General features: G+C 36.9%; 1 protein-coding gene across 1 annotated transcript; it reads right to left on the bottom strand.

Annotated features, from left to right (window-relative positions):
• Positions 1 to 3,553: 3,553 nt before the first annotated feature.
• Positions 3,554 to 9,670, bottom strand: LOC120196502. Its single transcript, XM_039198305.1, has 4 exons — positions 9,500 to 9,670; positions 6,746 to 6,934; positions 3,969 to 4,132; positions 3,554 to 3,881 (listed from the first exon to the last, which is right to left on the bottom strand). Exons 1-4 carry the CDS (start codon positions 9,668 to 9,670, stop codon positions 3,554 to 3,556), a joined length of 852 nt encoding a protein of 283 aa, XP_039054236.1.
• Between the last annotated feature and the right edge of the window lie 6,034 nt (positions 9,671 to 15,704).

The raw sequence follows: 15,704 nt of genomic DNA, 5'->3' as shown, positions 1-15,704 counted from the left end.
GTTTTGCTCATCGTTTAAATATTTTGCCTTACGCTGTAAGAGCATCGAGAGATTGCCTGGGGTATTGGTAAAATAGGTCTTGGTAATATAATAACATCGAGAGATAACCTTTTGTCTAGATAGTGACTCTTAGATTCGAGAGAATTAATATAGATCCACATGAGCAATGGAATGAATCCGGGATGGTGAAGTTCTAACTTGTTACCTTAGAGATAAGGAGTGAGTTTTAATCGACTAAAAGGGATAGATGCTAGAGTAGGATAGACAACACCTATAGTTTACGCTGAGAGGTATTGCTACAATAATAGTTTGACAAACCAAGGGTTGTAGTTAACGTTGAGGAGTATTGCCATAGAAACTGTCTAAGAATACCTAGTAATCCTGTCGTGCAGCTTTCGTAAGTCATAATAATTCATTCTGAACATAGAAATAATTGTTATCGAAGCAAAAGTTGTGGTGAAAATATATTTCTCAACCAATCGATGTGGAGACGATACTCACTTACCCTATATTACCTGAATCGTTATGTATACTTATACAGATTTGCTTTCCTTAGCATAAAAATTTACAAGCGATCAACGGTTCAGTCGCTGAGCGTGTTTGGTGTCGGTATCAACAGGGTGTACAGAGAGGGGTAAAGTAGGGGCAGCTTTTTTTGTCATTTTTTGTTTTTTGTACTTTTCTATTTTTTTCTATTTTTTTGTTTGTAAAAATAACATAAATAATAATAAATAATAATACTAATATTAAATAATAATAATTAATAATAATAATACTAATAGTAATAGGATGAAAACGGGGGTCGACAGCTACCCCTCTTTACACATTCTTGTGTTAACAAGAACGGGTCAAAGACAAAAAGACAACGAGTTTTTGTCCGGTTGAATACATGCTCTGGAGTCTCGTGAGAGGTCTGCTCCACTATTCCTCCAGTGTATGTCAGATTTGATCTGCTTCACTTTTCAGGTAATTAGATATGAAGTATTTGATTCATTTCACTGCTCTTTTGGGGAGATTGAATCGGAATCGATTTGCTTCACTGCTCTTCAGGAAGGCCAAATATGAAAGAAGAAGAATATGCTCCACTACTCTTTAAGGGAGATTTGACTCGAGAAAAATTTGATCCACTTCACTATTCTTCAGGGAATATTGAATCAGAATCGATTTGCTTCATTACTCTTTAGTAAGACCAAATCTGAAAGAAGAAGCGTCTGCTCCACTACTATTTAGGGGAGGTCAGACTCAAGAAAATTTTAATCCACTTCACTTCTCTTCAAGGAGGATTGAATCAGAATCGATTTACTTCACTGCTCTTCAGGAAGACCAAATCTGAAAGATGAAGAATTTGCTTCACTACTCTTTAGGGGAGATCAGACTCAAGAAATCTTTGATCTACATAAATATTATTCATGAAAGATTGAATAGAACATGATTTACTTCGCTTGTCTTCAATAAAACCAAATCTAAAAGAAGAAGAATCTGCTCCACTACTCTTTAGAGGATATCAGACTCGAGAAATATTTGATCTACTTCACTACTCTTCAGGAAAGATCGAATCGAACGTGGTTTGCTTCGCTGCTCTTTAAGAAGACCAAATATGAAAATCAAAACATTGTTAATCATCAGCGTATTGTTTGAGAATTTGAAACCAGCACACCAAAAGGTTTAGAATCTGGGATAATCTTTGAAAATAAATTTCTCCTGTGGAAATTTGTCTCGCAGCTACCAGATATGGGAATCTACCTTTACTTGAATGCCATTTGAACCTCTCCATTCTTGGGACCTTGAATTGGTTAATGACTTCTACTTGTCATAAATCTGTAGTTTTCTTGAAAAACCTATAAAATATTCATCTTGAAAGTGTAAGGTATTTGAATAATGAATGCAGTGAAGCAAATCATTTATCATTAATATGTTATGGTTCGAGAGAAATAGGAGAGAAATAGAAGAGAATTCGAGAATAAGGTAATTAGAAAAGAGAGAATTCAGATAAAAGAAATGCTTTTATTCATAACTTGAGGAAAATATGCCTCCATAACCAGTATTATTTAGTTACAAGGCTAAACGGTAATTCTAAAGGATGCCAGATGGCTGTCCTTTCTAACAGACTATAACAAAATTAGCTTATCCTTTCTTCTCTTTTGCAGATATTGGGCCTTTGGACTTGGGCTGCTCTAACTCCTCCTGGACCGGTTTAGCCTGCTCCACTTCAGATGGTAAGTAAATCTTTTGCCCGTCACGTGCCTCAATCCTTAATTCCTCCTCTTCAATCCAAAACCATTGACTATCTCTTTCCCCAATTTCCTCTTCATTTTCACGTTCATCTCCCCTGAATATGACAATACCCACCGCTGGAGAAGATCTTTTTCCCCAAGGATCAAAGTTTGGAAACTGTCCTCCGAGACCAGTATAATCTTTCCAGGTATCACTCGTCTCATCAAGGTTTGTCCATCGCACAAGTAATTGAGTGACATGTTTGTTTTGTCGATTCATAATTCTTCTGCCAAGTATCTTATGTGGCTCGATTCAAAACTGACCATCTTCATCCAATGTAGGAGGATCCTTTGATGATATTGTTGAATCCTCAACGTGTTTCTTCAAGAGACTCACATGAAAAACCGGATGCAAGCGTGTTGTCTCTGGTAAGTCTAAATGATAAACGACCTCTCCAATCTTCTCCTTAATTTTGTAAGGTATACTTGGCCGCTACCTTCAAATTTTTTTCATAGGGCCATGGAAGTTTGTCTATAAGGTTGTAATTTTAGGTAAACTTCATCCCCAACTGCAAATATCCTTTCTGATCTTTTATTGTATGCTTGTTGTTTCATCCAATTGCTTATATTTTCTAACTGTAACTTCACTAACTATCGAATATCTTCTCTGTTACGCATTAATTCACTAATAGACTGCACTTGTGTTTCTGTTTGCCATACCATTGTAGAAGGTTTGTAGCCATATGATGCTTTAAAGGGCGTAAGTTTTAGGGCAATGTGATAGGTAGTATTATACCACCACTCTGCATGAGGCAACTATTTAGCCCACTGCATTGGTTGAAAAAACCATAATCCCCTTAGATATTGTTCTAGAAATTGGTTAACCCTTTATGTTTGGCCATCACTCTCTAGATGGTAAGCAGTACTAAATAGGGTTTTAGTACCTAATTGCTTCATTAGTTCTCTCCAAAAGATACCAGTGAATGTCTTGTCTCTGTCAGAAATGGCCATTTTAGGTTGGCCATGAAGCTTATAAACATTATCCAAATACAATTTAGCTACATCAGCTGTAGAGTAGGGATGTGAAAGTGGTAAAAATGGCTATATTTAGTAAACTTGTCAACTACCACCAAAATGCAATTTTTTCTCAAAGATGTAGGTAAACCCTCTATAAAGTCCATAATAATTACCTCTCAAGCCTATTGAGGAATAGGTAGTGGTTGTAGCAGTCTTGGTTTAGTAATATGATCTACTTCAGTTTGTTGACACATTGTACAGGATCTTACATAAGCTGCTACCGTAGCTTTAAGCCTGGGCCAATAGAAATAAACTCTAATCCTTTAATAGGTGGCTTGGGTTCCTGAATGGCCTCCATGAGGTGAATCATGCATAGTTTGAAGGACCTGTAGTCCTAGAGCTCCAGCAGTACCAATATATACCCTCTCCTTAAATCTAAGGATACCCTTAGAGTATTTCCACTTAGGATCATCATTGGGATTAACAGTTAATATATAAATCCATTCAATAGCCAATAAATCCTCCTTATAACTTCCCTCAACGTCTTGAACCCAACTAGAAATGATTAATGTAGTCCCCATAGCAAGACACTGACCTTGATCTTTCCACTGTCTAGATAAGGCATCAGCAACTACATTTGACTTACCTTTCCTGTATTGAATAGTGTAATCCAATCCCAATAGTTTAGTTAATCATTTCTTTTGATTTGCAGTAGTTAATTTATGCTACAATAGGTACTTTAGAGGTTCATGGTCTATTTTGATAACAAAAGGATTGTTTTCTAAGAAATGGCTCCACTTAGAGACTGCTAACAGAATAACAAGATACTCTCTTTCATAAATAGAGAGGGCAACATGTCTGGGACTAAGAGCCTTACTAAAATAGGCAATAGGTCTGTCATCCTGAGATAATACAACACCAATGCCTCATGAATTGGCATTTGTTTCCAAGTAAAACATCTTACCAAAATTTGGTAAAGGTAAAACAGGGGCAACACACATAGCTTGTTTCAAGTTTTCAAAAGCAGTTAAAGCTTCAGTGTTCCACTTAAAATTGTCCTTCTTAAGCATCTATGGCAAGTGTTTACTGATTGTTCCATAATCTTTTATAAACCTTCTGTAGTATCTTGTTAATCCCAAAAATCCATGCAAAGATTTTAAAGATTTAGGCACATGCCAGTTCCTCATAGCTGCCACCTTATTAGGATCAATAGATACTCCAACAACTAAAATAGTATGGCCCAAATATTCTACTTGAGTATGTCCAAAGAAACATTTGGACAACTTGGAAAATAACTGATTATTTTTGCAAAACTTCCAAAACCAGTTGTAAATGAGTAATATGATATGTTATAAAGGTATTGTAGACTAGGATATCATCAAAAAACACCAAGACAAATTTTCTGAGGAATGAACTAAACAATTCATTCATTAGTACTTGAAATGTAGTAGGGGCATTAGTGAGTCGAAAAGGAATTACCTTAAATTCATAATAACCCTGATGAGTTCTGAATGTTGTCTTATATATATCCTCACTCTTAATCCTAATTTACCAATAACCAGATTTTAAATCAATCTTTGAAAAATAGACTGCTCCATGTAGTTCATCTAGTAGATCCTCCACAACAGGAATAGGAAATTTATCCTTCACTGTCATATTGTTTAGCTTCCTGTAATCTACACAAAACCTCTAAGTACCATCCTTTTTTATAAGGAGACATGGAGAAGCAAATGGACTTTTGCTGGGTTGAATAAATAAGGAGGAGAGCATATTAGCAATATGTTTTTCCACTTCAGCTTTCTGATTATGGGGAAACTGTAAGGTCCTAAATTCACAGGAATAGACTCAGGTTTGAGAAGAATAGCATGGTCATGGTTCCTTGTAGGTGGTAGACCTATATGCTCATCAAAAATAGATTTATATCTTTCTAAGAGATGTCTGAGAGCTACAGAAATAGGCTTTAAACTTTCAGACATATTCAATAATACCACATGTCCCAAAATAGCTGAATCTGAGGATGTCATCTTCAATACTGTAGCCCCAGAAATTTACTGTAAAAAAATATATAGTTGTTGTCCCTGTATAACAATATTTTCACCATGATGTTCAAAACTCATTGTCATTTGATTGAAGTCCATCAAAATTAGACTAAATAATTTCATCCAATCAACACCTAACACCATATCACTCCTACCCAGTTTAAAGAGTCTGAAATCATGTATAAAAGAATGTCCTTGCATCTACCACTCTACCTTATTACATCTTGTTGAACTGTAGAGTTGTTGACAATTAGCTACTATAATAGCCAAAGGGTAAGCACTTGAATGCCAACATCAACCCATTGTGGTATTAGAAAGCTATGAGTACTACCACTGTCAATCAGAATGTTTAATGGTCTGCCCTGAATTGTTCCCTGAATCCTTAATGTATTATGGCTAATGTAGCCAGTAATAGTATTCATAGATATTTATAGGCTCTCATCTTCTTGCAACATTTGCTGATCTGATTCAGTAGGTAAAGTTTATATAGGTATAGCAGACTCCTCATCAATCTTCATGTTTAAATTCTTTGTCTTACACTGATGCCCTGGAAGAAATTCTCTCAATACTTAAAATAAAGGTTATTTTATCTTCTGTAGTTTATAAGGTTATGTTTAGGGTTTGGTAATATTATGGTCTTAGAAGGTACTGGCAGTGTAGTTGTCTTAGAATTAGTAATGGGGTTTGGGTAGGGTAGGTTTTTAAAAGAAGGCCTCAATCTTCTATTTTCAAACTCAACAGATAATTCATAAAGTTTAGCTTGTTTGCAAGCTTCAGACAAGTTTTTAGGTTCTAAAGCCTTAACCTTGTGTTTAATATCTTCCCTGAGTCCATTGATAAAAATTGACACAAAGAAATCCTCATTTAATGTAGGATTTTGTAATAACATATGAGGTTGCAACTCTTCAAATCTTTCTTGATAATCCTAAACAGACCCTTTGTGAGTCAACTTAGTGAATTCCTCTACTATATCAGAAAAAGACATGTCACTGAATCTGTGAAAAAGATCTGCTTCAAATTCATGCCATGTCACATGGTGTTTCTGCATGATATATACATCAAACCAAATCTCTGTTTTTCTAGTTAAATACATAGTGGCTACTCCCACTCTATGATCTGTAGGAACACTACAAAGAGAGAAATATTTAAGGAATTTCTGAAGCCACCCCCTAGGATTGATCCCTTCAAAAAATGGCAGGTCAATTTTAGGTCTATGCCACATAGAACCTGGACTGATAAAGGAACCCCATAGACCTCTTATTTCTACTTCAGAACCCAACAGAATAGGTCTAGATTCATTGTTTTCACCTACTTGATTATCATTTTAGAACTATTTTTAAGGGCTAAACAAGCATCATGTTTAGCTTTTAAAATCCTGTGTTCATCAGTTTTATAAGTAAATCTGGATTTATCATTCACCACAGTAACCACAATAGGATTATTCCCTTAGTTTTTAGAGGTATTAGGAGTTTTTACCTGTTCATCAGTAAAATTTTCTTGCTCACCATTTCTGCTTGTTAAGATCTTTAACAGCTCCTCAACATAACCTTGATTAGTAGACATCCTTGATTCCAATGTAGTGATTTGATTTTCCTGAGTTTCCCACCATTTAGGTGGACTAGATTCTTCTTGGCCTTGTTTCACCAACGCATTTAAATCTTCAATCTATTTTTGCAGCATAGAGAAATCAGCTTCAGCCATATTCTGGTTCTTCTTTGTCATACCCACTTAACTTGCTAGGAATTGAGGCTCTGGATACCAATTGTTATGATTCAAGAGAAATAGAAAAGAATTCGAAAATAAGGTAATAGGAAAAGAGATAATTTAGATAAGAGAAATGTTTTCATTCATAACTTGAGGAAACTATGCCTCTATAGCAAGTATTATTTACTTACATGGCCAAACGGTAATTTTAAATGATGCCAGCTGGCTGTTCTTTCTAACAGACTATAATAAACTTAGCTTATCCTTTCTTCTCTTTTGCAGATATTGAGCCTTTGGACTCGGGCTGCCCCAACTCCTCCTGGACCGATTTAGCTTGCTTCACTTCAAATGATAAGTAAATCATCTACCCTTCACGTGCCTCAATCCTTAATTCCTTATCTTCAATCCCTAACCCTTGACTCTATCTTTCCCTAATTTCCTCTTCATTTTCACGTCCATCTCCCCCGACTGTGACATAATCTTTTGAAAAAGTGAAAAGGTCTTTGAGAAAGAAAAAATTAGAAATTTCACCGAAACAACCCAAAATAGATAAGGTTAATTTCTAGAGTCTTATGGAAGATGAGGTTGAGGTTTCTAGGGAAATGATCTCAAGAAAGAATAAAGTGAACTTTCTAGGACACAAATCCTAAAAGAATCAAGATTGAAGACAACGTTACTGAATGACTCACTCCTCTATACAAGAAAGCCAAGTTGAGGAAAGATACTACTGAAAGGTTGACTATTCTTCATAAGAAAATAAAAAAGGACAACACCAAAATATTGACTTCTCTTTGTGAGAAAGGCAAGAATAACAATACTGAACGATCAACTTCTCTTCACGAGAAAGCCAAGAATAACATTGGAAGATTAACTCCTCTCCACGAGAGAGTAAAGAATAACAAAGATTGACTTCTCTTTACGAGGAAGTCAAGAATAACATTGAAAGATTGATTTCTCTTCACGAGGGAGTCAAGAAAGACAACATCGAAAAATTGAATTCTCTTCACGAGAAAGTTAAGATTTCCATTGAAAGATTGACTTTTCTTCACGAGGGAGTCCAGAATAACAAAGATTGACTTCTCTTCACGAGGAAGCCAAGAATAAAAAAGATTGACCTCTCTTCATGAGGAAGTCAAGAATAATATTGAAAGCTTGACTCTTCATCATGAGGGAGTCAAGAATAACAAAGATTAACTTCTCTTCACGAGGAAGCCAAGAATAACAAAGGTTGACCTCTCTTCACGAGGAAGTCAACAATAACATTGAAAGATTGACTCCTCTTTACGAGGGAGTCAAGAAAGACAATGAAAGATTGACTCATCTTCACGAGGGAGACAAGAATAACAAAGATTAACTTCTCTTCACGAGGAAGTCAATAATAACATTGAAAGATTGACTCCTCTTTATGAGGGAGTCAAGAATAACAAAGATCAACTTCTCTTCACGAGGAAGTCAAGAATAACAAATATCGATTTCTCTTCACGAGGAAGTCAATAATAACATTGAAAGATTGACTCCTCTTCATGAGAGAGTCATGAATAATATAGATTGACTTCTCTTCACGAGGAAGTCAAAAATAACAAAGGTTAACTTCTCTTCACGAGAAAGTCAAGAATAACATGGGAGATTGACTCTTCTTCACGAGGGAGTCAAGAAAGACAATACTGAAAGATTGACTTTTCTCCAATGAAAAAGTAAAGAATGGTATAGAAAGATTGACTCCTATTCGCGAAGGATTCATGAAAGAGTCAAGAATAACAAAAGAATGACTTCTATTCACGAGGAAGTCAAGAATAACATTTGGAGATTGACTTCTTTTCAAGAGGGAGTCAAGAAAGACAATACTTAAAGATTGACCTATCTTTACGAGAAAGTCAAGAATGAAATTGAAAGATTGACTCTTCTTCGCGAGGAAGTAAAGAATAACAAAGATTGATTTCTCTTCATGAGGAAGTCAAGAATGACATTGAGATATTGATTCCTCTTCACGAGGGACTCAAGTTGAAGCTTAAAGGGAAAATAAATTTTAGTACGACAGGATTGAGTTTTGTAGGAGACATCTTCTAAGAAGGCCACGATTGAAATTTCAAGGGAAACCATCTTAAGAGAGATAAAAAAATATCAAAACATAGTTTAACATATATCCTCATGAGAGAGATCAAAATTTATCATGTATGTATGAAATTATGTATGGTGAGATTCCACAAATTCATGTATCATGTATAAATGCATGTTTTCTTGATCTGTGGTGGGAACGGCTACTAGAGCGATCTTCATTCTCCTCCTGACTAAGTTGTCTTTTGTTTGTACTAGCTTGCACTCTTGCAATTCTTGAGTTGTCCCGGTTTCTACTTACCCCCAGAAAGTTTTTGCCCCTAATGAGATTACCTTTCTCTTCCAGATCTTGTGTAGAAATCCAATAGAACTTTCATATTTGAAAAGAGGATCCATCATTTCAAGCTTTGGAGACTGTGTATGTGTTGTTACCCTATAGCGGGAAATCAAAGGTTATTGCTTAGAGCTGACCATCGCAGCAATTAATGGAATATCATACTGCCTAGGAGAGCCATGAGACACATCTATGCCAAGGATGATGGTTGGAACCTTAGAATCAATTGGAATTGAAGGTGTTTTCTCAATTGCTAACCTCGAACTTATCCCTTTAAGTTTTGTATTGATTTTTAAAAGAAAATTCATTGTTTCACCATTTTCATTCTTCACACCTTTATGTTTCATTGAAAATAATTTTTTGTTCAATTCGATGATCTTGTATTATTCGATGATATGGGCCTTCAAAAATGCCCTAACATTTATCATTTTCTTGCTCTAGCCCTGATTCTAAGCATGAACTCTGTGTGTGTCAACTACCAAGACCTACTCCAGAGAGATTGCCTTGTTTGAAAATATTTTTCTTCTTCTTTTTATTTCCAAAAAATTGAAAATATCAATTAAAAATTTGAAAAATGTTTAATAATTTTTTTTGAAAAATATTGCCCATTTCTAGGTTTCACAATTTAGACAAATCATAAAAAAAGAGTTTAATGAATATCAAAAAAGTTAACTACTATTTTAATCTTTCAAAAAATCATAGCCCATTGGCAAGTGTCAAAATTATTGACAAATTTAAGGTGTAGGTTAATTCTGAAGAGGTAAGGTCTCTCAAGTTGGCCTTTTTATTACAACATATATGTCTCTTTGGGCATCCACTGACTTGAAGAAGTGGTTGTTATGCTAATCTTTTAGAGATACTTATTGGTTCTAAACTCTCAGGAACACTTTTGGGATGTGTGGTACTTTATCAAGAGCTTTGTAAGATCATCTCTTATGTCATCATTGCACAATTTAATATTTGAGCAGCCCTTTTAGGTTTTCAACTCGAATCCTCCTTTGGCTTCAAGACGTTATTTAAAATTCTACGTCTTGAACCCCCTTTATTATTTTTCCTATCATGCATTAAATATTTCAGAAAACCAATTTTTACAAATAAAAATTAACCCTGAGAAGAGGAATGAAATATGAAGATAATCTCATTCACTTAGAAATCCATGTATGATTAGAATTGACTTTTCAGGCACGTAACATAGGCCAGGGCTCACGGTTATGAAAGAAATGGATAAATAGACCCAAACAAGTGTTTAAGGGTAATTGAATCAATGATCAATTCGTTTTGATCCCTTCAATCTTGCTTTTCTTGGCTTGGATCTGCTTGCTACCTGTTTTTTATATTCTTTTTTTTTGGATCCCTCTAGACTGCCCATTTTTGGTTTTTCACCCTAGAGTTCATCTCCATTTTCTTATATATTCACCATTTCTCGCTCTTTGATAACTCCATAAAAAGGTCAGATTTTGGGACCTTTTCACTTAAGTTATTGAATGTTTAAAAGCTCATTTAGGACCATGTAGATGCCTTTAGAAGCATTTAGTTGCATGTGGTGGAATTCAGTTTGTCGCATCATTTTATTTTTAAAGTGGTGCTGCCTTATGGGAAAGGTTCTTGTTTGATGATGTGCAGGAATTGAAAGCAAGGAGAAGAGGAAAGAAAATGTCGTGACATAAGGAGATTGCTGAGCAAAATGAATTTACCAAGTTCAACCGGCATTTCGAAAGCGCTGAAAGTGCGAGAAGATATTTTTGAAGCCAGCTATATCCGACTTTCCGAGAGCTCTGCCCGAGAAATCCACCTCAAAGATCCGCTTGTAGGGACCGGTACTGCAACCGTCGGTTCTGCTGATGACACTGACTGACCCTGCAGATCCTGTCTGTCCTTGGGCACCTGCAAAGGGATTATGCTGGTCACTCAGACAACTACCCAAGCTGTATCATAGCCTGTTCTGCCCGACTCCCAAGCAACTTAACCATGGTTTTGGGGTTTCCTAGGATAATCAACACCAAGTCCTAGGATTAATTTTCCCCTATAAATAGAGGATGAAGCCATATTATTGAAGACTTTGGTTCCACTCAGATTTGAGCTTAAAAAGTTAGAGAGAGAATGTCTCATCTTTCTCCGTTAATCCTATTTGCAGTGGCATTTCTTCTAGACAAGCCAGAGGGAGTGGCATTCTGAGCGTCCGAGAGGAGCCAGTTCGCTGGGAGCATTTCTTAGTGGCCGAGGGAAGCATTGGGCAGTGCAGGTCAAAGGCTTTCTCTCATCCCCTAGTTCTTTTCTTTCATATTTTGTTATTGGGCTGTAAGGAACGAATAGAACTTCCTTTGTGCTCATTTATTTCAAACCCCACCATGAACTAATCCTATTTGGTGGGAGTTCGCATGGATGTTTAAGTTTTATTTCAATGAATGGTTGTTTTTTATATGCTTTAATCTATTTTGTTTATGATACTTAATGTCTTAAGGTTGTAGGAGCTACGAGAGTAGCCTTTCTTTAAGAGGTTTTGAGGGTTCGAGAGAATACCTTGGCAAAATATCCTTAGTATTCAAGAGAAACAAGGGAGGAACCACATAAACAAGGGGTTCTAGGTAGTAACTAGGCCTAATCCACCTTAGAGATAAGGATATGATTTCATTCGACTAGAAGGAGTAGAGCATAAACGATAGGTTAGATGTTAATGCTACCACAAAAAGGTATTGCCGAGGCATATCCTGTTATCTGGACCAATAGGATCACTGCATGGGCTTATGCCAATCGGTTTTTCCAGGGCATCTTCAATCTGTCGAGTCCCTTACTAAAGATAGCATAGGGCACCTCAGTAGACTCTGTCGGGCAGGTTAGACATAGAAGAAATACTATTCGGAGAAATAGACTTAGATTTTCCTAGTGACTCCCATCGCTCATTCCCATAGTTGCTTGTTGTGTGAAAAAGGTAAAGTCCTATATATTAATCAACTCGTATATTTACATTTTATTTTACCTTGACATTTCCATCTATTTGCATTAAACATAATCTATTTTACCACGACATATCCATTCGCTACCACATTACCATCGTTCCATTTCCACATCAGTCATTTCATTTTGCCACATCATTATCATTTGTATATACCATCACTAACTTTACTTAGGTGACAGAGTAAAGTGCCTTGAAAAACGTATTTGATTTCTCCCAATCCCTGTGGAGACGATACTCACTTATCACTGTATTACTTGTTTGATTGTGTATACTTGCACATATATCCGCACTCATTTATAGTACTAATACTGAGCGGACAAGTTTTTGGCGTCGTTGCCGGGGATTGGCAACTCGAAGTTAATTTGTTTTGTCATAGCATTTATATTTTACTTGTTTATTTTTTTGTATAGTTTTACTTGTTATTTTCCTTGTCTTTTTCAGGTTTTTATTTTACGTGCTCAAGCAAATATGTATCAGATCAGAAATCAAGGAATTGGTCAAGAGGAAGATCAGAATGCCGAGGCAATTTCGAATACTGGGAATAAAGCTAGGCTTCATAGTATTCGAGATCATTTAAACACTATCATGGATAACCTAAATCCTGGAATTGTGGCACCCATGATTCAGGCAGCCGAATTTGAGCTAAAATCGGTTATGTTCGACATGTTGGACTTTATTGGACAGAGTGGTGGTACTCCTCATGAGGATGCAAGGCAACATTTTCGGTCATTTTTGGAGGTCCGTGACTCTTTTCGAAAACAAGGTGTGCATGAGGATGTGTTGAAATTGAAGTTATTTCTATATTCTTTGAAAGATCATGTCAGGGCATGGCCTAATGGATTACCTTCCGGCTCGATAAGGTCTTGGGCTGACTTGTGCAAAAAAAATTTGCTATGGCATAATCAACCCAATATGAACAACCAACTTAGAAATGTCATAGCATCTTTTCACCAAGGCGATGAAGAGTCTATGTATGAGTGCTGGGATCGATACAAAAGTTTGCTTCGCAAGTGCCCCAATCATGGATTCCACGACTGGACTCAAGTTGTGATGTTCTACAATGGAGTTAATGCACCCACGAGGATGATGATAGATGCCTCGACAAATGGGACATTACTTGACAAATCACCAGCAGAGGCATTTGACGTTCTGGATAGGATTGCCAACAACGATTATCAATTTTCATCTACAAGGCTTGGACTTGGGAAAAAATCACATGGAGCTTTCGAGCTAGATTCTAAGGATTCAATGTCCGCCCAACTTGCTGCTATCACCAATATGTTGAAGAATTTACAAAGGCTAAGTGAGATGAGAGAAGTAAAGGCAGTCAATTCAGCATTTTTATATGCCATGGCAATCACAATGAGAGAGAGTGCCCGACCAATCTGGAATCCATCCACTATGTAGATATCTATAATCGAGGTAACAACAACCCCTATTCTAATAATCTTGGATGGTGTCAGCGTCCAAACTTCTCTTGGGGAAATCAAGGAACCTAGAGTGCTAGTCAGCCTGCTAGGAAGCAAAACTTCAATGACTCCCAGGGTTTTCAAACGAATATGCCATGGCATAATTCTAACGAGGGAGTATCATCTTCATCTAACACAAGTTCTTTGGAGTCCACAATGCTAGATTTTATAGCAACCACGAAGACCATACTGCATGACCATGCGACCTCTATAAAAATCCAAGAAACTTTACTTCAAAGCCATAGCTCATCTTTGAGGGCCTTGGAGAGTCAAGTTGGTCAAATTGCCACGGCATTACATTTTTGCCCACATGGCAATCTACCTAGTGATACTGAAGTCACTAAGGCTTAAGACATGGAGCATTGTGGTACATTCATCTTAAAGAGTGGCACCAAAATCTACAAATATACTAAGTTTGGGGGGTAACACTCGGAGAGCCAGGTCATGAGATTGTGCATGAAGATCCAAAGGTGCATGAAGATTCACAATCGCTGCAAAACAATGATGAGGGTTCGATGAGTGCAACTAATGAAGACAAGAAAAATTTTGCACGGTAATAGAAAATCCCCCATCAATAGGAGTTGATGACCAAAGGAAAGCTGCAGAATTTTGGCACAACAAATTTTTATGCACTGATAGTCACTTTAAGCTTGATGAAGATGAAGAAGACAAAGAGGAGCTCAAGGATATTCCAAAGGAGATGAGTCAGTCTAGCTTACTCATAGCTAGACCAGGTATGAAATTTGAACCTTTGGATTCTATAGAAATCACTCATCCAAAACCCCATGTGATTGATCATCTGTCTAAGCTAGAAATTATAAAAGAATTAAGGAATGAAATGGAGATTAAGGAAAAATTCCCTAATGAGAAATTATTATTTGCCGCGGTAATTTTATGGCATGCTAACATTGTCATTTTTCTCGTTAGTGTTGTTTTGCTTCCTTACTTGACTAGCCTAGGAAAGAACAAGGACATACATAATGGTGGCTACTGGTATAGGGATGACCTCCACCTCTCCAACGAATTTGTTGCCCAAATAATTTCAAGTTGCCACGACAAAAAGGAGTGAAAAGATATCTCATTCCTCCACCATTCAGCTTCATGCGAAGAATACTTTGCAGAAGAGAGGACTACTGCAAAGGTCCTACAATTCAGATGTGAAAGTCCCGAAATGCCAGGGCAAAATATTTTGAAGGTGAAACTAGTATATGTGTAGGGCATTTTGGTCTACACTGGTGCTCCAATCGAACGAGATAAAATTGCCATAACAATTTGAGATGTTTCGAAAAGCACACAACCCCTGGCGGTGAAACATCCCGACATACTGCAACTTGTCGCGCCAATAGAAGAAGAGCACCCCGAAGTACCACAGCCCACTGAGTCAACCGAGGAGACACAATCTGAGATGCCATGGCAAGCTCCTTTACGTAGGAGTAGACGCCGCCTGAAAAAGTCATCTAAGAGCAAGGAGCCCCAGCTCTCAACCGTCCCAGAAGGTCCTAGTACTCCTCCGAATGTACCAGCTTCGGACTCAGAACACTCCAGTCTCGCCAAACTGAGAAAGCGCACTCGTTGCGCGACTGCCACACCACCACCCGTATAAAGTCAAGGTACCTTGCATTGCATTTCATTTATAGCATGTAGTTACATTTTCCTGAGTTTTAGTAAGCATTGAGGACAATGTTTCTCTCATGTTTGGGGTAAGTAGGGTTCTCGCATCACTGCATGATAGTAGTAGTAAAATAAATATGCCATGACATTAGTAAATGTTTGAATAGTTTTATGGAATTAGTTAAGGATGCTCGATGATGATAATAATGATTTTGATGGCTAGGATAAAGTGTACATGACTGGTTGAGGATGATAGAACCAACTCTAGGACTTGCTTCTTTGAAATCTTTGAACACACGATTGTAT

Source organism: Hibiscus syriacus, unplaced genomic scaffold (assembly GCF_006381635.1).
Source record: "Hibiscus syriacus cultivar Baekdansim isolate YM2019G1 unplaced genomic scaffold, ASM638163v2 tig00117034_pilon, whole genome shotgun sequence".
Lineage (NCBI taxonomy): Eukaryota > Viridiplantae > Streptophyta > Magnoliopsida > Malvales > Malvaceae > Hibiscus > Hibiscus syriacus.
This window is presented reverse-complemented; position numbering and strand designations above follow the sequence as displayed.

What these genes read in the sequence shown, in the direction of transcription:
- LOC120196502 (XM_039198305.1), bottom strand. Translation starts at nt 9,670, where the DNA reads ATGAATTTTCTTTTAAAAATCAATACAAAACTTAAAGGGATAAGTTCG. An exon ending in AAAATTTTACTGATGAACAG is followed by an intron (nt 4,133 to 6,745) that starts GTAAAAACTCCT and finishes GTATTATCTCAG; the next exon opens with GATGACAGACCTATTGCCTA. An exon ending in ATAGACCATGAACCTCTAAA is followed by an intron (nt 3,882 to 3,968) that starts GTACCTATTGTA and finishes TATTCAATACAG; the next exon opens with GAAAGGTAAGTCAAATGTAG.